The 21,632-nt window shown below is 43.2% G+C and overlaps 2 protein-coding genes and 1 long non-coding RNA gene across 3 annotated transcripts; 2 read left to right on the plus strand and 1 right to left on the minus strand.

The window, feature by feature from the left end:
• Nucleotides 1-105: 105 nt before the first annotated feature.
• On the plus strand, nt 106-2,879 carry psmg4 (proteasome (prosome, macropain) assembly chaperone 4). Its single transcript, XM_041040752.1, has 3 exons — nt 106-418; nt 1,739-1,814; nt 2,479-2,879. The coding sequence occupies exons 1-3, from the start codon at nt 254-256 to the stop codon at nt 2,598-2,600; spliced, it is 363 nt and encodes a 120-aa protein (XP_040896686.1). The 5' UTR covers nt 106-253; the 3' UTR covers nt 2,601-2,879.
• On the minus strand, nt 2,872-21,499 carry LOC121183602 (solute carrier family 22 member 23). Its single transcript, XM_041040750.1, has 10 exons — nt 20,502-21,499; nt 18,609-18,712; nt 17,430-17,584; nt 8,369-8,555; nt 7,917-8,044; nt 6,940-7,042; nt 6,490-6,716; nt 5,898-5,930; nt 5,590-5,704; nt 2,872-4,795 (listed from the first exon to the last, which is right to left on the minus strand). The coding sequence occupies exons 1-10, from the start codon at nt 20,928-20,930 to the stop codon at nt 4,375-4,377; spliced, it is 1,902 nt and encodes a 633-aa protein (XP_040896684.1). The 5' UTR covers nt 20,931-21,499; the 3' UTR covers nt 2,872-4,374.
• LOC121183605 lies at nt 13,842-18,496 on the plus strand. Its single transcript, XR_005894210.1, has 3 exons — nt 13,842-13,980; nt 14,195-14,288; nt 18,394-18,496. It is a non-coding gene; the product is annotated as an uncharacterized LOC121183605 (long non-coding RNA).
• Nucleotides 21,500-21,632: the final 133 nt, after the last annotated feature.

Below are 21,632 nucleotides of genomic sequence, written 5' to 3' on the forward strand. Positions count from 1 at the left end.
AGGAGGTACTGAAATTACTTTACAAGATGATTTATAGGTAATGTTTTAATTTAAACAAGCACGGAGCACGGTGTTTTTCATTCTTTTCTAAAATATTTTATTCACGTGGGTCCAATCGGTTGTGCTGGTGCTGCGCTCGATAACATCGATGATAGATTGGTTTGGGCTGCCTTTTTTTCTACTAACCAGGAAGTAGCTGTTTCTGTTTACAGCCATCGTGAGTTTGACGGGTTGCAGCTCGAGTCAAACAAAAATGAACGAAACGCAAAGCGGATCCATCTCGGTTCACAGTTTCTCGGACAAGATTTTGGAGCAGGTGGTTCACTTTCACGTGATGAAGCTCAGCGGCGGGTTTTTCCTCTGGGTCGGTTCCGCTCCGGTCCTGTCCAACCTAGCGGTGTCAATGAGCAGCAAATATGTAAGTAAAACACACACCAGGCAATAAAATACAACAAACAAACAAGTGCCGGGCTCTTAGTTTGCAGTAGACTGTGTCAAGTTCCCAGACTCGGTTTAACAAGGTTCCCGCTTAAACCAGGTGCACACACATGAGATGAGGCGAAAACGCAACAGACATCCACCATTCTCCAGGCTCCATCAGGGGCCCCCGCAGCCCACAGAGGCCCCAAACGCCTCAGGTCCACCTTGTATTACTTGCTGTGACATTAAACTTGTTGATTGGAAGCATGTAACATGCTCTTAGAAGGCCAGTTCACCAAAATCCACAAGAGGCTTAATCTTATCTGCACAGTATTCAAGACCCTTTAACCCTTACAACCTTGAATCGGATCAAGAAAAACTTTCCCCCAAAGAACCTTTAATAGGAAAAACAACCTCAGGAGGAGCAACTGAGGAACAACAGACAGACAAAAGGTGTCGTTTGTACAGAATAAAACAACTCAGCAGATTCACAGTATGGACAGACAGGATGACAAGACTAAGGCTTTATACTTTTTTCACACACTCTCCCTGAGACCTGTAAACCGGCTTCATGGAGTAAAACTTGTGGAGCCTTTCTTTAAGGGTGGATGATCTGACCTTATAAACTGTGAGATGATCTTAATTTGTCAGCCATCAGAAATCTTTTCCATACTGTCTCTGTACCCTGGTCCTCATCCTTTTAATATAAATGTGGGGCTATTTTGGCCATTGTGGGAAATGTTTGAGTAGAACTGATAAATGGCAGAAATGGATTTTTATATTTGTCAGTGTGATGAAGGAGAACTCACAGGATTAACATAAAAAGGACATTCCTCTCTGACTAGTTTGTCCATTAAATGTTTCTGTCATTTAATAATAATATCCACTCTGCTCTCTTATTGGATACGTACTGTAAGGATAAAGGTGGGGAAACATATTTTTTGTGATCTGGATGAGTTTATCCTTTAAGAGAACAGAGTTATCATATTGTCTTGAGTCTCTGTTGTGTAGTAACCGCTGTCATAATCTCATTTTAAAGCCCCTATGATTCAGAACTTTTCCAGCACAGGGTCACTGGTTGGTTAATGGGTCCTTAGGAAGGAAAATATAATAAATCTGCTGCTCAAAGTACAGAACATTTTTTTTCCCTTGACATCTTCTGACTATACCACAAATCTGTCCTCTGGTCTTGATCACTAGGAGATGAACAATCGTGAATCAAAAAATATACAAGGAGTAATAAATAAAAGTTTTTTTGTTTGTTTTGTTTTTTGAAATAAAAGCTTCTAACAACTATTTGCTTGTTGTCTATCTGCAGGATTCAATGCCATTATCCACATTAATCATGGGGGACCCATCCAATACTGCTCCAAATTCTTTGTCCCAGAGATTAGGTAATGATGAATGACTCTGTTTATTTGTCTTACTGTGTCTGCTGATGCAGCAAGTTATAATAAGCCATTAAGAAGCTGAAACGCTCCTCTAAGCTCCCATGTTGTTATCTTTTGTGGAAATATGAATATGTGTGTTTTAGGCCAGAATTGCTTCTTAACATTACTGCCAACAGTTCTCCCAAACCTGCTTTAGTGTTTCAGGTTTTTAAATGTGTGTTTTTCCTACAGCAAAGGCAGCAAACAGCCTCTGCTCATCTTAGTACAATGTAAAAGTTGACAAAAGCTTGACAAAAATAAAAGCGATAATAATATTGATTATGATACATTACATCATGCAAGTTTCAAATCATCTGCTGTCTGTGATATGTGACAAACTTACAGCTTGTAAAACTGATATGGTCCTTGAAGGCGAGACAGTTTCATTTTTATAGCTCTATTTGAGCAACAAATTAAATTTCAGGTAATATTTATATATTTAACTTATAATTGGTGACACATGACCACTTATTAGATCAATTATTTTAACTTTTCACAACTTTCAAGACCTGTTACTTTAGTTTGATTCATATTTGAAGAAATAAAATAACTTTGGCATTGTACAGTACAAAAAAAAACATGTTCATCTAAAGTGAAATAACTGTCTTTGTTTTTGTGTGTTTTGCAGCAAAGAAGACCAAAAAGCAGGTATTTGTGAGTTACAGTCTCCCAATGACAGACTCCAACCTCAGTCTCTTGGTGGAGAACAGGATCAAAAAGGAGCTGGAGCTTCACCCCGAACACTTCTGAACACGTTTGATTTTTTATTGAGCATCTTTCATATGGAACTGAGGACATTTGGGGGGGGGGCAGGACAGGACAGAACAGGACAGGACAGGCCCTCCTCCTATTTGGACTTAAATACTCCCTCGGATACTTCCAAATCATACTCCAACACAACTAGAATCGGTCACATCAAGTGTTCTTTTATTGACATAATAAATTAAGTGGTTTATTATCAAAACATGTAGGCCTATGGCTTTTTGTACAAATGCATCATATTAAAAAAATAACACTTAGAAAACAGCATTAGTGGTTGAGTTCTTTTTTTTTTCTCTCGGAGTATTTAACTGTTGAAAACATACAAACTACCAAACCAAACGGTGCGTTCAAAATACGAGTCGTGTGCTAAATATGATTTTAAAAACGGAGGATGATCTGTTTGATCTGTGGATTCAGGTGTATTTGGACAAAAATGGCGCGGTTTATCTATTCGGTGTGCTTATATCCTATAAAAGTAAGTTTGATGGTCTATATTTTATGAATGAATGGCACATGTATACATATCTTATATTTTTATGCAGTCCTAAGGGACACTTGCACAGTAGAGTGTATAAATGTACACTAATCACAACTAGGCCAGGTCTACGCAGACTACGCTGCTCTATTCTAATCCCCACAAACGTTTATTTTTTTAAAAAACTGTAAAATATTGTGCTTTCTGGCTAGAGTTACACATCCTAGGAGCAGGATTACAACATTACCACAGTACAGCGAACAAGGGAGCGAGAGTTGGCGTGGAAATATTTGCTAATTAAGGAGGTATTTCAAGCAACAGAATTGCCCTTGGCAGCATGACAAAATAAATACTGGTTTTCTTAAATTACATTCTCTGTTTTGTTAAAAGAAACAGAGCCATCATGATAAAGCCATTTAAATGCTGAGACGCATCATAAGACATACAGTAGTACACTGAGGGGTCACTCTTAATGTCCGTTCAACTCTCAGATTTGTTTAGCGTTAACCCACAGTCTCTATATGCTACACACACAGTCTGCCGAGGTCTCCGGCTGTTTCGTCGCATCAGACAACCATCATGCACCCACAGCAACAGCAGTGATGCTTATTTAAAAATCAGTGTCTACACTGACCTCACCTCTGAGGATAAAGTGCCACATTGGACTTCTTGTAGAGGGATGACAAAAAAAAGAACATGTAAAACAATTTGTGCCCTTTCATGCAAAAAAGAGTGGTAGTGGTTTAGCCAATCCCTGCGTCTCCAATGTGTTGGCTCAAAATCACAAACACTTGATTGTGTCTCTGACATTTAGTGCAAAATAACTTATAAAGAATCATAAGATGCAGTGAAATCCTCTTTCAACGAGTCGTACAAACTACAAACAAAAGTCACAGAGCGCACACACATCATTGAAAGCTGGTCTGCTCTGCTTTGCCTCTTGCCAGCGTCTGCTTCTTTTTGCTGTCGATCATCGACCACAGAGCGCAGCGATAACCAGCCCCACTCAAGACCTTCGTATTGTTTAACACACACTGACTTCAGGTAAACTTAGTCCAGGACAATATTGTTTTTGGCAACTCCTGAATGAATCATAATCACTACAAACTACACAAAATTACTATTGTCACCATCTCAAACTTCACCGTTATAAGAGTTCATCTGGTTCATCCAAACATCTTTTTCCCTTAAAAGTCTGTTTTCTTTTTTTTTTTTTTTCAAGTGACCATTCAATTAGATTAATGCTTGAGCAATTCATTGCACAGTAGCGAACTATTGCTATGATGCTCACACCCCATTGGCTATGGCACTATTTCCAATCACCTCCCCACCAGTCGCCAGGGCATATGAGGCAGGTACCGCAGCCAGAGCAGTAGCTGCTGCCACTGTAGCGCTCCCAGTGGCTGAGAGGTGTAGCGGTGTGTCGTGGACACGGGAGTAGTCCCTGTCACTCTTGGCAAGAAGGAGGTGCTGCTCTCCGGGATGGAGCAGGGTCTGACGGGTGAAGGTCTCTCCATCAGCCAGGCTCTCTGGCAGGGGCTGACCCCGCGGCTCGGGCAGCAGCAGCAGGCAGATGATGCACAGCAGGGTGCAGCAGGCGAAGATCACATGATGCAAGAAGTAGCCCTTCTGGTTGTGGAGCTCCATGATGGGAGCGGTGAGCATGCCGAAGCCAGCGCTCGCCAGGACCAGGCCCAGTCCTCCACCCCTGCACAGAGAGAGAAACCACAACAGATCCATTACCGAGGCAGTATTACGTGGCTTAAACTTGAACCCAAGATTGTTGAACGTCTGACAGATTTTGCAACTTTCGAAAACCAACAATCGCACAAGCATGCCTGCTTCATACAGCGATGCTTTGTGTGTGTGTGGAGGTGTGAAAGCAGGCAAGGTTTGAATTTGTCTCTCAAGTTCTTGTTTTACAGTCTTCATGCAGATACTCATGTTGCTTTTTGTGTCATCAACAGAGCGCAACACCAGAGGGAAGAGCGTGAACCGAGACTGTCTGACAGTGTTTACCAGTTACTGAGTCTCGTTCTTCATGTGTGGAGATTCGGAACAGGTATCAACACTTTTGCCTCTGATGTCTCAGAACAACACTTTGCATGAACTAGTTTGTTTGAAGCATAATGAGTCCTTATTGGGCATCGAGTCCAAACTCACCTGTCAGTCACCACTGCACCACAATATGGAGCCAATAAGAAACTTGAGAACAGGAGCTTTCCAAAGATTCTGACACTGACACAGATTCTGCGTCAGTGCAACCTTTTTAATTGGAACAGTTTCACTGCCTTTGATAATTTAATTTAATTGTAGTCTTAAGTGGCTCCTTTATTTCCTTTGTTAACTGCACTGTGGGATGACAGAATGGCCTACAGTAAATAGGGCGTGGAGCTCGCCTACTGTGAACCTCATCAGTTACTGTATGCATGTGAGTAATGAAAGGTAAATCAGGAGGCTACCCTGTGTGTTGCATTATCCGTTTTTCAGCACCCAGCTCACCTGATGACAGTAGGAGTGATTTCAGCACAGAAGAAAATGCTGAGTGTGCTGACAGCGTGAGAGGAGAACATCCCGATGATGGAGAAGGCCACCGAGAATTTCCTGTTCAGAGTGTCTTGCAGAACCGACCAGGAGAGGGCAACAAAAGGTAAGCATACTAACAACACTCCACTCAACTTAACATACAGACAGGGGCACAAGTATGGTAGAGTGACCTTGAAATTAGACAACAATAGTTACGACTACTTATAATTTACTGTTTCAATTGATCATTTTATGTCACAAATCACCATAAACTGTAGTTGTACCTGTGTAATGGCGAAGGCTGTACTTCCCAATTACTGGATTCCATTAGGAAGCATTGGAAGATAGAAGAGAGGGGAACATGTCATTAGTCAGCACACAAAGAGCAGCAGACAGTGCTGACTCTAAACAAGAAGAATAAAAAATCCTTTAGGACAATGGAACAGTTTACGCAGAAGCCTGAAATAATGACTGCACACTGCAGATGTAGGTCAGTCAAGGGGAGAATCAGGAGAAGCTCCTATTAGAGTAAGAGGATGTACTGATTTAATGACACAGGGATTCAAAGTGTAAGTACAGCTCAGCTTTTTTTTTATGGCTGAATTTCAACTTTCTGTTTTGCCATGTATTAAACTCATTTTTCTGACGTGAACCTCATGTCCAATCAAAGCTTAGCAACTATTACTATGCACAGCAGGTCTTTTCAGGGTGTCCCATCATTAGCCGATTACACAAAGTGCACAAGGCACCAGTAAGAATGAAGCTTTAAAAAATCGACCATCCAAGGCCAGAATCCAGAGCTCGACAGGCATAGCAACAATAACTAGTGTGGGCCAGACAAGAGCGTCTTGTGTGTTTCTGTATGTGATTACTCACAGTTGAGCAAACCCAGCTGTAGTAGAGACGCCAGGGCTGTTATGATCATGAAGGTGAGGAGCCCTCCACGACGTCCCATCAGCCCCACCGCGGGGCAAAGTGCCAGGCAGGTTGCCACGGCGATGCCAGCCATAGTGTAGTAGTCCGCGTGACACAAAGCGGTCGGCTGGGCCTCCGGATCCATCATACTGCGGGCGAAGCAGTGGTGGATCCCATAACCTGTCAGGCTGCACAAAGAACACACGGGCAGAGAATGAGAAAGCGAACGAGGAGGTGGTACCTGAGACATGCGTCTGCCACGGGGCCAGTGAGGTTCCCACTCACACACGTGTCTTCATTGCTCTCTGGAGGACGAGCTCATGTGTAATTCATGCTCTCTCAACACAACGGATGTTGGCTTTGATTAGCAAAGGAACTGTACAAGCCCAGCCACAAACGCAACACACTTACGAGTTGACACACAGCACCACAATGTTTTTCCACAGGTTCCTGGTGCTCATCATCTTGACAATGCAGGTCCTCTGGGGTTTCTTGTGCAGCTCCTGCTCCAGCTCTGGTAGGAAACATGAAACGCACACCTTGAGACCTTTTCTTTCAGAAGGTAATGAGAGACCGGCCGCTAAGGGACCTTTAGCACAGAGAAGCTAATGTGCTGCGGGGTCTTTAGATAGATATAGGACATCCCTTTGCCCTCTCTCATCATCTATCTGTCTGCTTGGCCACTGCGAGAGGCAAAAATAATGGACTAAACACAGAGGCAGGGGAGGAAGACGTGTCAGCGGCAGAGAGAGAAGAGATGTTTCTTTGAGGACTGCAAAATTGCCAGGCAATTACTCATCAACAATGTCCACGATAGATTAAGTCATTTATCCCACAAAAATGCCAAACATTTACTAGTCGAGCAAATCGAGCCTCTCGATATGCTGCCAAGTGTCACTGTAAATCGAATGTCAAAACAAGCAATTTGAAGATGTGACCCTGACCTCTAAGCAACCACACTGTCAAATCATTATTTTTCTGCGAATGAAGCACTGAATTGTGAAGTAGCTGACAGATTAACTGCTAATGAAAATAATCTTTAGTGGCAGCCCTGCAAACAAGTCACACTTCATTGATCTTCCAGTGAGAAATTTCTTATGAACTTTCTGAAGGAAGACTTTCTGTTTGTGATTGCAGTTGCATTTCATCATGTGAACGGGCTGAGAAATGCTGCTCGAATTTGAGTCTTTGTATGTGAGGCGGTTTCTCTGTGTTCGTTGCATGTTCGTTTCATCACACACCAAGAAGCAGCTGCAACATAACATAGGTGATGAATCAAAATAATTTGCATAATGAAGTGAATAAAGCAACAGAAAGTATAAAATTCATAGCGAAATGGATTTTGGATCACTTGTCTTGTTTAACGTCACTCCTGAAATCGTCCTCACCTGTGAGAACTCCACTGGGCTCGGTTGTCATGTCGACCTGGTTCTTCCTGGCAATGTGAAGCATCATGGCTTTGGACCGCCTGTAGTGCTGGGTGGCCAGCAACCAGCGCAATGACTCGGGAAAAATCCTGCAGGGAGAGAAAGAGAGAAAGAAAGAGAGGGATGGGAAAGATGTGGAGAGAGCAGACAAAGAAGGATGAGAACAGAATGTGTTGTAAGAGCGAGAAGAAGAAACAGACAAACGAGAGGGAGAAGAAAAACAAGTGGATAAAGAGACTATTGTTTGTAAGTCAAAGCTGAGTGTGCTCAGTACTGTTTCGCGCAGCGTGTACTGTACAAGCTGTCGCCTGGCTCAGTGTGAGAAGAATCTGCCTCATCCCCTCGAACCCGCCACCCTCCTCCCACCCCCTCCCCGCCCCCGCTGTGGATTTCCTCAGAGGGTGGGGACTCACCAAACGTAGGGCAGCATCAGAACGAAAGGGCTGATTATGACAATCTGCAGGACCTGCCAGTCATCCCGGTCCGGCCAATGGCGGCACAGAGCGGCCACCCCTGGCATCAATAGCTGCCCACCCACCATCAGAAAACTGGCCACAATGGTCATGGAGAAACGCCAGCCCGGTAAACAAAGCTCGATCCCTAAAGTGAGGAAACAGAGACAGAGGGAGATTTAGTTTCACAGAAAATACTGACTGTTGTAGCGTTGATGCAGCAGGGGAGACGAGTGAATTATGTATGAGCTGTATGTGTGTGGATGTGTCTGTGGCTGTGATTACCATCATAAACTAAGCAGCAGCCGTAATGGCCTGGAAGAGTGTGATGTGTGTGTTTGTTTAATGGTGGAGCCAGTATTGAATTTCCTCTCTGAATTATTGAGGACTCCTATTACTGATCCTTCCCCTGAGAGAGCGCTAGTTTAACACCAGACCTCCTTATGAAGTTAGGATGGACTACACGTCGAGGCTTTTGAGAGGGTTCAGCTGCTCAGTGAGCGTTTCACACCATCCCTTAATTCCCCACCCGGACTGGGCTCCCCTCCCTTCCTCTACTGCCTGTAACATGGTACAGTCCAGATGGCCTGGTCCATATGGCAAGGTCTTTTTGAAGGTGACCGTTGTTGGTGGGTGAGCAGGGAGGTGGGGGGTGAGGGGGAGCACTTGCTAACCTGGCCTCATGTACTGTCACTTCTTATTGTGGAGAGGAAGAGAAAGAGGGGGAGGAAATGGGGGAACAGGAGGGAGGGAAGAAAGTAGCAACAGTAGGGGTAGAATACAAATTACTTTTCCCTCCAAAGGACACGAAAAGTCCCTCCATTCATCAGTGGAATCACTGTAGGAATGATAATAAAGACAAGGAAGACAGGAAGAGAGATACACACGAAAGGTGTAGAGAAGGGAAGAACACAAAGGAAAAGACAGAAAGATGACAAAGGCTTTCAGATAAGAGAAAGACAGGAAAATGATTCAGTTAGAGCAGAAGGCAGGAAGGCCAAGAAAAAAAAAGACAGATACTACTATAAATCCCTTCATCTCTCTTCTCTTCTGCCCCAGACTCTCAGTTTGAGAGTTAATGTCTCCAATGTCTCTCACTTCCCCACAGGAGCCGAAAGGAAGGAAATGACTCTGCCCCATAATCCTTCACGTACCTGTCTGCCTCCCTGCTGCAAGACAGTGCTGTAAGAACTATTTAGACCTTTTACATACAGTAAATAAAGGTGGTAATACTTTTACACTTCCAGTTTTGGATGACATCTAGCTCTTGCTCATCTGGGGTTTGACTGCCCTTATTAAGTCACTCACAGATTAACGTAATGTAATGCAAAGGTAGCAAAACCATAAAATGTCTTGCATTAGATTTTTTACATATAAGAGATTTCTGGGTTTCCACTTCTTAGGTCTTGTTTATGTGGTTTTGGCCGTTATTGCTATTGGTTTTAGTAATATTGTACTCACCAAAGTTACAGTTGAGATCTTGGGGATTTTGCTACAGCAAAGTTTAGTTTGGCATAAACTGCGTTTTGACATTGTATGGTGTATTGTGTATATCTGAAATATATTGTTCAAAATTTATAAGGTGATTCATGTTTTGTATGTGAAATCTTTATCTATCTGCAAAGTAACCAGTACCTGAAGCTGTCAGGTTAATGTAGTGGAGTATTGTCCTCTGAAATGTAATGAGGACGATCTAACTAGAAAGTAGTATGAAATGAACGTGTTGTGGTACAAATACATGAGAATCATACTTAGGTACAGTGCTTGTTTACGTGGACTGTGTTTAGTTACTTTCCACCACTGCTGTCACCCCGTCTGTCTGTCCTGACAAACAACACAGCTTCGTGTCTCTGTGGTACTTCTGTCCACAGCAGTCAATGGGAATGGATCAGACAGGGCCACAAACACACACACACACAAACTAGAGAAATCAACTGTACCTTGGCAGAGGCAATGCATCCCTAAACCAACCTCACAAAACAAAAAACACGCCCCAACTCTCTGGGGAGGTGTCTCATCCCACTGACTCTACTGGGATATCAAAATACACACACACACACACTCTCTCTCTCTCTCTCTCACACTGGCAGGGACCTTTTGTTCCAGCTGAGAGGAGAATGGCTCTCCTTGTGCTGATTATCTCACTGCTCCCTCTGTGGGCTGATCCTCCCTCGCCCCCCTCCTGCCCACTCTTCCCTCTTGCTCATCTGGGCTGAAGTGGCTCTCTCACCCTCTGTGAAGCCCCCATCCCCCACCTCTTCTCACCCTCCTTACCCCCTGCCTCTCACTCCCTCCCCCCTCCTCCTTTCACCAGAGCAGCGTCTCCTCTGTCCTTACATTTGAAAGTGAACAGTTGCTGAGGGTTCGCACAAAAAAAAACTATGAGGGGATAAAGGGAAAGTAAAAACAAAGAGAAGGCAACAAAAAGCCGATGATCTAATGGCCAAACTAATCTCTGATGACAAATGGCTGACAGCACCACCACACACACACTTTCTGTTGTCTGCTGCTCCCTTGCTAACCTTGCCTCAGGCATGAGAGCAGCATGGGGAGACAATTGGCTTTCTAACAACATGAGTTCAGAGTGAGCGCCACAGTCTGGGTTTGTGTTTATGTCTGCTGAAAATGTATAGGGAGGTGGAGGCTGGTGATAAGAAGAGATATGCACTTTAGATTTGGTGAATGGGAGAGAGGAAGCACTGAAATTATTTATGAATTAATAAATTAGTGTACCCACAGAAAATGAATTATAAAAAACACAAATGTTTGTACACAATTTTATCGCAATCCATTCAGTATTTGTTGAGATATTTCAGTTTGCACCTTAGCGCTTTGCCACTAGCATGGCTAAAAAAAAATACCCCATCAGTTTTGGACTGATGATAAGAAAAAACAAGCAATTTGAAGATTTTTATAGACAAAACAAAATTAGTAAGTAGTGAAAATCATCTTTTTTTTTTTTTTTGCAGCCTTGATTGAATGACTTCATACACAGGCAAGGACAGGAAACAGATAGCGGGTTGGACACAAGGGCATGACATGACAGTACTTTTCCCCAGCTGAGTCAGCAGCAGTCATCCTCCCAGCTCGTAACAACACACATACAGACACACACACACACTCACTGGCAGACATATATCGCCTGACTCTGTCATTACCTAAAAGTCTCTGAGGAGCAGAGAAAGACAGGAAGAGGCAATGATATTAACCTTGGCTCAATCGTGTAAAAGCAACTGCAGGAGTGTGATTCCTTTGAGACCATGCAAACTGTGCTAATTCACTGACAATCTGTCCTTTGAGTGCCACATGTTCAGGCCCTTAGGGTTGAAGAATGGCACTGAAAACTTATGTAGCTTGCAACAGCAGCTCAGATTTGCAGTATGTATGATGTATTTAAATGTTGATCTAGTTTTGAGGGAGAAACATCTAATCATCTAAACAAATATAGAAACGTCTCAAATGATTCCCACAGCATAACCTACTCCTCTGTCATTGTATACTCACACCAGAACTGCCCTCAAAGTCTTTCAGGGAGTAGTGTTCACTTGGAGTCACATTTGTTTCCACCTGATGAATCTAAGTCCAGTATTTCCTCTCCTTTTAGCTCTGATTTTGGTCTCCTCCAACTCCTGAGGGAAATATCTGGCTCTTTAGCTGCTAAATGATCCACAATGTTCACCAGTGAGACACTAACTGTGTCTGTTCACAGTTTGGTGGCTGAGCAGGTAGAGTACCTTTTTTTGAGATTCTTCCCTGAGAATAGCTGCCAGTTTTTTGCCAAAAATAAGAGAGCTGAGTTGCTGGCCAGAAAATAGAAACAACAAGATTAAATTGGCTGAAATGGTCTGTAAAGCTTAGGGGAACTGGAGAGTGTGGTGATAATTCTCTGTGGGTTCATCACTATGAGCTACTCTTTCATGCTGTCGACAAAATTTTGGTTATTGCCACTTAAAGTGTGACTTGAGTCCAAGAATAGTTTCCAGGAGAGTATGGACAATGGATTGCAAGATGGGATTTTCTCTTCTTGCAATCCCATCTTGCAAGATGGGATTTTCTCTTCTAAAATGAAAATCAGCAGAGGACGCTCTATATCCCAACAGCTCCCAGAGTAAGGTGCTAAATTACAAACCAATAAACCCATGTGGAATTGGTGCAACAACCAAATATGGACACAACACACACTTCAACACATTTATATTAGCAGAGCAAACTGAAGGTTCAGTGGAGTTTATTATGCGCTGCGTGTTGCAGCAAGATGAGAGATTTCAAATAAGCCTCGGGAAAATGAGCAAGTGAGGGTGTGATTGCTGGTAGTAATAAAATGGTCGTGAGAGCGAGAGAGGGAGCAAGAGCAGGATGGGATGAATGGAGAGGAGGAGAGTCGAGGAGTGAAAATGGAAAAGACCAGAGAGCTGATGGATTTAGAAATAGAAATTCAGCGCCACATTCACAGCGACAGAGGGTGAAAGGAGGGAAAGACAGTATTTCGGGGGGGAGATAGAAATGATAATACAGATGGAAATGAGCAACCACAGCACATACACTGTACAATCCTCCATAATACATGTGTGCTTCACACGTATTTTAGTGTGCCTCTATCTGTTTTGCTTCCCGCTGCAGCCTATTTAGCACGCAGCTGTCTAACACACTCGACAGTAATGTGTCTGTGTTGTGGTTAAAGGTTACGTTACAGTGCAGCTGTGGGGCAGGGACATGTTCTCTGTTATGTTAGCTCTGTATTCCAGCATATTAGATTTTAAATGAAACAGTGACTCTGTTGTTAAAATGCTGACTTTCAGCTTTAATTTGAGGGTGTTTACATCCATAATGGGTGTAAACATATGGTGCCTTTCACACACAGTTCCCCAGTTGTAGCACAATGCTAATGATAATTATCCTAAACAAAGCGACAAAGCAGCCGATGAGTGTTTGCATGACCCAGGAGGAATTTTCCCTGGTTACATGACCAAGTGATCATGTGTTTCACCTGCTGAAGACCAACCTGAAAAAAAAATAATCTAGCTAAAGTACAGGCCTGGATAAAAAACCTCACCTGGGATGAAATCAAGTGTTTGTTGGTTAAAGTCTTCACATCAAAATCGTCAAACTGCAAAGAACTGGACACTGAATATTAAAGGACTGTTCCAGTTTATCACCATTCCAGACTTGTTTTTTGTAGTTTTAACCATAATTTCTATTATAGGTACGTTGAACTCACAAGTAAAAAATCTGATCTGTAAACACAGCAACATTACCATGAGCCAATAGTTTAGCCAGATTATCTACTTTATTTGGTGGTAATCCTGAAAGTGACCGCACCCAAGATGTTGGTTATGATATTTCATTTCACAGGAAAACTGTGTGACTTCAGGACAATGTTAGCAATGGTTTGCTCTGCCAAAGAAAACCAAACATTTGACAGGTTTACAACCTGATTTGTTGTGTTTCTCGCCTTGTAGGACTACCTTTTAGTGGATTTTGCCACATTCCCAGATCTCAGCCCAGATGTTACAACCACACCACCCTGAGAATGCTGGATCTTGTCCGATCTCTGAAACTATGCTGTAAGCTTTGTGAGTACAGTCTTATTTATTATTATTATGAAGAAATTGGGCCAAAGCTACTGAAATAAACCAGAATTACGCTTTAAAACAACAACAATAAATTTATTCCATTTATCCAATTACTTTTGGCCCCTTAAAACTAAGGAACTATGTATTAAGAAGGATTCACTTTCTACACTGTTCATCTGTTGTGGATGTTAACACTTTGTTTATATGCTCACAGGATCACTGTCCTGCTGCGCTGATGGGAGACTGAGTCTAAAAAGAGCTAGGATTCCCCGAGTATGGATGTGGACACCTTCAAATTAAAGCTGAAGGTCGGCACAATCTCATACTTATTTCTTTTTTTTTTTTTTTTTGTATCCATTGTACTGGAGGACACAGCCAACACAACAAAACAGAGTGTCCCTGCCAAAGTACTGATCGACTGCACTGTTTCTGTCCTGTAGGGTGGAAAAGAGAATTTATTGTTCCTCTCTTAGCAAACAAGTAAAGGTGAAACAAGGTAAAGTAATGAGAAATTTCATATTCAGTGTCCACTCTGCATCTGTATTGTTTTAGTGGAATAATGAAAACTTGCAAATTGGGTTTCATTGCACTGCAGCTCATGTGTTAGAACAGTATGTATTCAGCCTTTGAGGATATGTTTATTAGAAGCTTCAAATGTGTCCATGATTCGCAGTGTGCTGTCATTCTCCATATGATTTACCATTAATGGGACAGCAGTGTCTTTTACCTGCTGTCATCATGTGAGTTCACATTAAAGCGAGTCGTTCTGTGGCAGCGAGCCGACTGTTCCTCCGGCTGTATGCATCCACAGCTCACACAGCCAACACACACCTCATGCAAACACAGTTTTTCATTGCACTTCAAAGCGCATGCATACAGTCTGTTCTCTCATGCAAACTGCAAATACACACACACACACACTGAGTCACTTTTTCCATCCCTACCAAATCTGAGCACACCAACAAGTGAAATATAGAAAAATTGCCTGTCATTACAGGTGTTTGTATTTGGCAAACAGGCTGTAATAACAGCAGAAAAATAATTAAAGTGTGAGTGAGTGTGTGTCTGTGGACACAGATACAGAGGACATGTGCACTGAATGTATAGAGATGTTAAGAATGTAAAAAAGAAACTAGAGTTTTAAGCAAGATCTCCACAACACCTTGGATGGATTGTTATGAAATTTTGTACAGACATTCACGGTCCCCAGAAGATGAACCCCCATGACTTTAGTGAGCCTCTGTGACCAAATACCTGCAAAACTGCAAAAAACTGCAAATCACATTCCCATCAGCCTCTGCTGTACTTTGTCTTTAGCGCCAATTAGCAAATGTCAGCAGGCTAACACACTAAATTAAACATGGTAAACACTGATACCTGCTAAACAGCAGTATGTTACTTTGACTGTTGACTAGTTTTGTTAAGAAATTCTGGTTTTCTTGATGTCAATATGATTTTCTTTAGTATGTTCTACTGCACATCTTATCCACTCTAATGGCCCCAGTGCAATAATCAATGAAATTCATCTTCACCTCAGTCCTAAGAACTCCCACCACTCCTCTGTCGTTGAGCTAAATTTGAGACTAAATCCTTCTCCAACATTATTTGTGGATTGTTTGCCTTTTGAGTACATCACAGATTAAATCCAATTCTCAGGAGTCTCTCAGCAGACAGCCCAGAGGCGTATATTTTGTTTGTTTGTTTTTAGAAGCAGTTCAGCAGAGGTTTATCGGGAACCCCCGCTGAGAGGGATAAAACCCTCCCCACTACCAAAGCTCAAAGTCTGCCCTCGCTTCACTCACGATGTATGGCTAATCTCTGATTGGCCTAAAAGAGAGGAGAGGCCTACAGAGGGTTAGGGTTAAACCAGCAGGGAGAGGGCACAGTGGGGAGTGCAGGAGTGGGGGGGACACTCTTGAGGATAATGAAAACACTATCAGCCAATGGTGTCATTTTGATCACCTTTAGTTTCTCTGCTACCAACGTCCTCTCACTGAAAACGCATTTAAACAGCTGAAGTCCTCACATCTCATCCAGGCTAACTGTAACTCTGTACTTACTATTAGACTTCAAACCTTTAGTAATTTTAACAAACAATAAAACAAATAAACTACAAAACTATAAAACTACAGCTTCCTCTAAGTTCAAGCACAGCAGTGTGTGTAATATGTCTTTGTAACTGTTGGTTTTCTCCCTCACTCATCACATTATATGTTTTTAGCTGTAATGCTTGTTGTTGAGTAACTGTTGATGCCGCTGGGCGTCCATGTCCTGCTTTGGCCTCAGCTAACTCTAAACTGGCTGCTCTTATCGAAAAAGAGCTGGTGACATCTAACCCACAAAGGTCTCAGGCTTCAGGGTGATGGTGTTTGCTTAAGTAGCTAAAAACAGACATAGTAAACAATAATATTATTTAGTTTTGTTTTTTTGTTTTTTTTTTCCATTCCTGTCTACACATATCCAGTGAATGCTGATGAGTAAAGTTATATAATCCAAGTGTGGTACTAAACCGGTTCTGGTACTAGTTGTTGCTCCCATTGGCTCCCTGTTACCAACATGGTATCACAAAAAATAATCAATGTACTAAAATATGTCATTTTTAACTGTAGAGGCAGATGTACTGACAGTATCTACACATTAAATAACAGAGTGAGGATTAAGTGCAGGTCAGGAGAAGTATTTTTAGCAACAATCATCAAAGAGGAATTAAACATTTTAGTGTCAAAAAGGTGTGGGCTTTTTTTTCTACCAGTTCTATGGAATAGAGGATAGTTTTTTTTTTTTGGTTTGTTGGTTTTTGGTATACTGACAATTTTTAAATATATTATAGGTTACACAAGTGATACAAACCTAAAACCCTGGACGTATCCCTGATTTATTTATTGTTTTTATAACAGGGGCAGTTCATTTATTGAACCAGATGTAGCTAAAAACTAATTTCCATCTCTAGTCCCTGATATTTTCACAGTCCACCAGCCTTTGTGGAGACAGGCATTACATGTCTGACCAAACAAATATTGGTAATCAATACCTTAAAAAAAAAGTGGAATTGTGAATCTAAAAAAATGAACAGTAGAATTTTTAAGAAGCAGAAGAAGGTAGAAGGTATAGGTATCCTAGACACCCAGAAAAGCTGAATAATAATATTCAGGGCCCAAACATACATAAATTATCATAATGTGAGGATAAAGTCTCTGGGATTCCTGGACAGCTTGTAGGGGCTGTTGTTGCTGCTGGCAAGACACAAGCAAAATATTCCTAAAAAGTTCTGCAAGAGACTGCAAAAGTAGACATCTTTTCCTTTATGCCCCTTTGAAGGCTCCATACTCCTCAAGTATTAGTGGTTAGATTAAATAAACACAGGCTAGAGCTAGAGTGAGGAGATACAGGGGCGGAAAAGCAAAACGAAAAAAGCTGACAGGCCCGAGGAGGTGGAAGCAGGTACTTACTGAGCACGTAGAGGGAGAGAGCGAGGCCCGCCAAGCAGAAACCCTCAAAGAAGCGCAAGGTGCTGAACATGGTGACATTTACAGAGAAGGCAACGCTCAGACCGAACACCAGCATGAAAAGCACCGAGAGAATCAACACTGGGTGTCGACCAAACCTTAGAAAAAGAAGGAAAGACAGAGAGAGATGCAGCAAAGTGTTTAGAAACTGTCACAAACTGAGAAAAGGAGCAGTTGATGTGCAGTCGGGTGAAAGGGATCATTCCACTCATTGTTTCCTTCAGACTCTGTGGACTTCCTGGTTTAAGGGGGGTCAGTAGAGCAGTGGGTCAGGTCAGAGCTGAGGCCTCGCTGCCCTCCACATTTCTTTACATTGTTTCCGTGGTTACTCATCCCAAACACAATGCAGGGACTTTTTTTCCCACGAGGCAGCTCAGGTGGTTCACAAGCTGCAGTCGAGGACCACAATGAACTCAACAGACAATAGGGTGCCGTAAAGGGCCATTTCACCAAATTGCAAAAAGACATTTTCTCACTTAATCATGCAGAGAGTTTTTATAAACAGAGATTTCTATCTCTTGACTGAAGAAATGTAAGTTGTCCAGTAGGTCAATATAGACTGAAATATTTTTAGAAAATATCAGATGGATTGGCATGAGATTTGGTACAGATATTCATGGTTCATAGAGGATTAATCCTAATGACTGTGGTGACACCATGACACTGAATCTAGTGCCACCAGCAGTGCAAAGCTCTCACTTATCTTGTAAAATACCTCAACATCTACGAGATAGATTGGCACAAACCTTTGGTTCAGAGTGAAAAGTCTTGAACTACTGGATGGATTTCCATGACATTTTGTTCAGACATTCATTTGTAAAAGTGATTGTGCCCCATTATTCTGTGAATGTCTACAACGGATGGTTTGGATAATCATTTTACAGTTTGCCTTCATCTTCTCTTCCAGATGTGTGTGGCTGTCCTGGAGGTCTGTTTTAAACCAGTCTGATCTTCTGACAGTGATGCAAGATCTTGGCCACTAATGTGGTGAGTACAACTTTACCATAACCTGTAGAAGGGCTGGCTGAAACTAAAAAAAAAACTAAGTTCTAGGTCATGATAGAAGAGAGGTTTTCCTTTAAGTCTAACAAAAACATTGCAGAAATGAAGGAGGCAGCGTACCAGTCAGCCATGACACCCATCACCAGATAGCCAAATATGGAGCCCACCAGCAAGGAGAACTTGGCAATGTGCACCTTCCAGGCAGAGTCACACACCAGGTTCCACTGAAACAGAGACAAAGAGAAACGGAGGAACATTAGCCAACTTTTCAAAGAAAACCACCCACAACAAGATAAAAGGGAATTAAACATCAGCAGAAGCTGAACATCAACATCTGAAAGCTGCACAGAAACAAAAAGAAATGTGGGCTTCTTTCGTCAAGAAGTCTGTCAAACTCATCTCTGACTCACTGTTTTGATAATTCATGAAAGCTGATGAATGTGTATATAATGTGTGTACATGCTGCTGATGCTTCTGAAATACACAAATGTACATCTTGAAAAGAAAAGAGAGAAAATGCAATCATGTACGTATGTATGTATGTGTGTGTGTGAGAAAGAGAGAGAAAGCAGCATGTGTGTGAACATGGGCGCATGTCTATAATAACAGAAATCAATAGTTTCCCACTCTTTGCTCTAACCCCATGGGTCAGTGCACACACCACTGCAGCTCTCAGCATCTGAAACTCAGCCAAGGACACATGTGGAAGCACGATGTGTACTCTACATTTGTGCTTGACCCTGAAAGCAACTACAGGAGCCCAGCGGACCAATTCAGCTGAGAGCTGAAGGAGATGATTATTGGTTATGTCTGATGATTTTGGTTGTGAAATGGACGGCCGTGGTAACAGAACACAGGCTTTATGGTTTTATTATGTATAGGCTATTAGCACTGGTGTTATCTGAGAAATCACATCATGTCATTGTTTTACAAAATTCTGCGTCCAAATCAGATTTAATTACAACTAACAATTTGGTAGTTAACACTGTATTTTAAACGACTGCATTGATGTATTAACCGTAAATGCTGCCCTGGGGAAAAACATTAGCTGCTGGACCCCTCTGTTTATTTACAGTTGACATAGAAGGACAAGGATCTGATGTGATCCAAAAGGTAGCTCGATATCTGCACCAATACTGATCGGACTGGATAAAAGCCAATTAAATCCGGTTTCTTTGTCAGCATGATCATAAAATCCTGAGTTTCTGCTGTCTATTGCATCCATTCAGTCATGAATCCACCACTGAATCAGATTTCAACATCACCGGAATCTGTGGCCACTACAATGAAATGACAGAAACAGATTTGGTTTGGGAAAAGAGAGAAGCCCACTGGTACTGGATTGGCAATGTGAATTGGTATGGGCTGATATACAGAGCTGAGATACCAAAATCAGTATCAGGAGGGAAAAAGGGGTATAGGTGCATCCCTGCTTCTCTGGCTATGAGGACTGTCGCCCACTTTGCCCAATTGGTAATCCAGCCTTGCACAAGCAGAGCGTTTTGTGTTATATAATGCATAACAGTGGGAAACTATACTGAATTGAACATTTTATTATTTTGTGATTTGGTTTTGATTCACCACATTGTGATACATGTAAATCTAAATGTAGAAAAGTGGTCTTAGTAATATGGTGGTACTGACTTCAGCCATATCAGCCAGTCCCAACACACACACACATACTGTACATGCTACAGTACTGTTTAACTCAAGTTATCAGCTGCCTTCTCTGGGCTCAGCACACACACGTCCGCTCAGATTGAGGTCAGTGGGTGACTTGTTTGTCAGCTGTGTTGGAACTTGGATCATTCCGCTTTGAACTGAGACTGGCAGTGATGATGAAGAGCGGGGATGGTGAGGATGATGATGGTGTGTGTGTGTGTGTGTGTGTGTGTGTGTGTGTGTGTGTGTGTGTGTGTGTGTGTGTGTGTGTGTGTGTGTGTGTGTGTGTGTGTGTGTGGTTTCTCTGTCGGAGAGATAACACTGAGAGTCTAACTGGTTCTCACTCGTTACCTTGGTAACCACATTCTGACTAAGTCCCGTCTGCAGCTCCAGCCTCCACTCCTTGCAGGCGCACAGTATACCGCTGCCGTCGCCGTATCCCTCCACGGTGCCGTTGCCTTGGAGGTGCAGCGCTGGCGCTCCTCCGGTGACGGTGACCGGCGGGGATGCCACGGTCCAGTTGCTCTCGTTCGTGAGGGGTTGCACGCACGTGCCATTGGGTTGTGCCAGGAGGAAATAATCCGAAAACTGGCTAAAGCCGATGAACAATGCCGGTATCCAGGTCAGGACCACGAGCTGCTTCTGATATTTCCCGAAGCCCCCCAGAGACGGCAGAACCGAGCCGTCGATGTGCGGTAGCAGCCGGGGCGCTGGGTGCTCCAGCGGGGTGAAGCCGTTCTCCGGCGGGTGGTCCTGCGCCTCCGGCCGGCCGGCTGCCATCACGGCCCGGCCACAAAGAGAGCAGCTGGGCGCAACAGCGGGTGAAGCAAAGCCCCCGCTCTGTTGCCGTTGCCGTTCGCGCAACCTGCGTTAAGCCCTTTGACACAAAGAAAGCCCAGAGCGCAGATTAATCCTGTGCGTATACAGCAAAAGCCCGATCCAAAAAGGGGGTCTCCGATCCGTTCAGACGTGCAGAGGCACCGAATCACCGAGCAGTCGCCCTCATGGCGAGGGGGCTCGAAGCGACCAGGGGATGTCCGAGTGGAGAGGCTGTGTCAGGGGGACAGGGCTGAGGAGAAGCTCCCGGAGAGGAGTGGACTCGGACAGGCAGGCATGCTCATAGGCATGGGCCTCATATTCCATAAGTACAGCTCCTACAGCGGGATTCATCCATGTGGAGCTGAACTGTGCCAGGCCTGCTGGTTGTATGGAAGTGGAATATGGAGCTACATCCAGACTGGGATCCACTAAACATCTGCTGGTCCTTCGTCCATGAGCGCCACAGGTCTCATACCTGTCCAAACTGTGACCTCCTGGAGGTGCGCATCACTTAGTTCCTCAAGTCCACAACAACCGAGCTCCCAGTCATCGCCGGTCCACTTTGACGGTGCTGAGTTCAGAGACGCGGTGGAATATGCTGCTCGGTTTGTCGCCGTCTAGTCAATGGGACACGGTGCCAGAGCGGGGCTTGGAGCAGAGAGG

Source organism: Toxotes jaculatrix, chromosome 6 (genome assembly GCF_017976425.1).
Source record: "Toxotes jaculatrix isolate fToxJac2 chromosome 6, fToxJac2.pri, whole genome shotgun sequence".
NCBI lineage: Eukaryota > Metazoa > Chordata > Actinopteri > Toxotidae > Toxotes > Toxotes jaculatrix.

Bases quoted from the DNA above. Each gene is read 5' to 3' on its own strand.
- LOC121183602 (XM_041040750.1), bottom strand. From the start codon at position 20,930: ATGGCAGCCGGCCGGCCGGAGGCGCAGGACCACCCGCCGGAGAACGGC. The intron at 5,705-5,897 runs GTACAACTACAG...CGGTTCTGCAAG, and splicing joins CAGCCTTCGCCATTACACAG to ACACTCTGAACAGGAAATTC. The intron at 4,796-5,589 runs GTGAGCTGGGTG...CTCTCTGTGCAG, and splicing joins ATCACTCCTACTGTCATCAG to GGGTGGAGGACTGGGCCTGG.
- psmg4 (XM_041040752.1), top strand. From the start codon at position 254: ATGAACGAAACGCAAAGCGGATCCATCTCGGTTCACAGTTTCTCGGAC. The intron at 419-1,738 runs GTAAGTAAAACA...GTCTATCTGCAG, and splicing joins TGTCAATGAGCAGCAAATAT to GATTCAATGCCATTATCCAC. The intron at 1,815-2,478 runs GTAATGATGAAT...TGTGTTTTGCAG, and splicing joins TTCTTTGTCCCAGAGATTAG to CAAAGAAGACCAAAAAGCAG.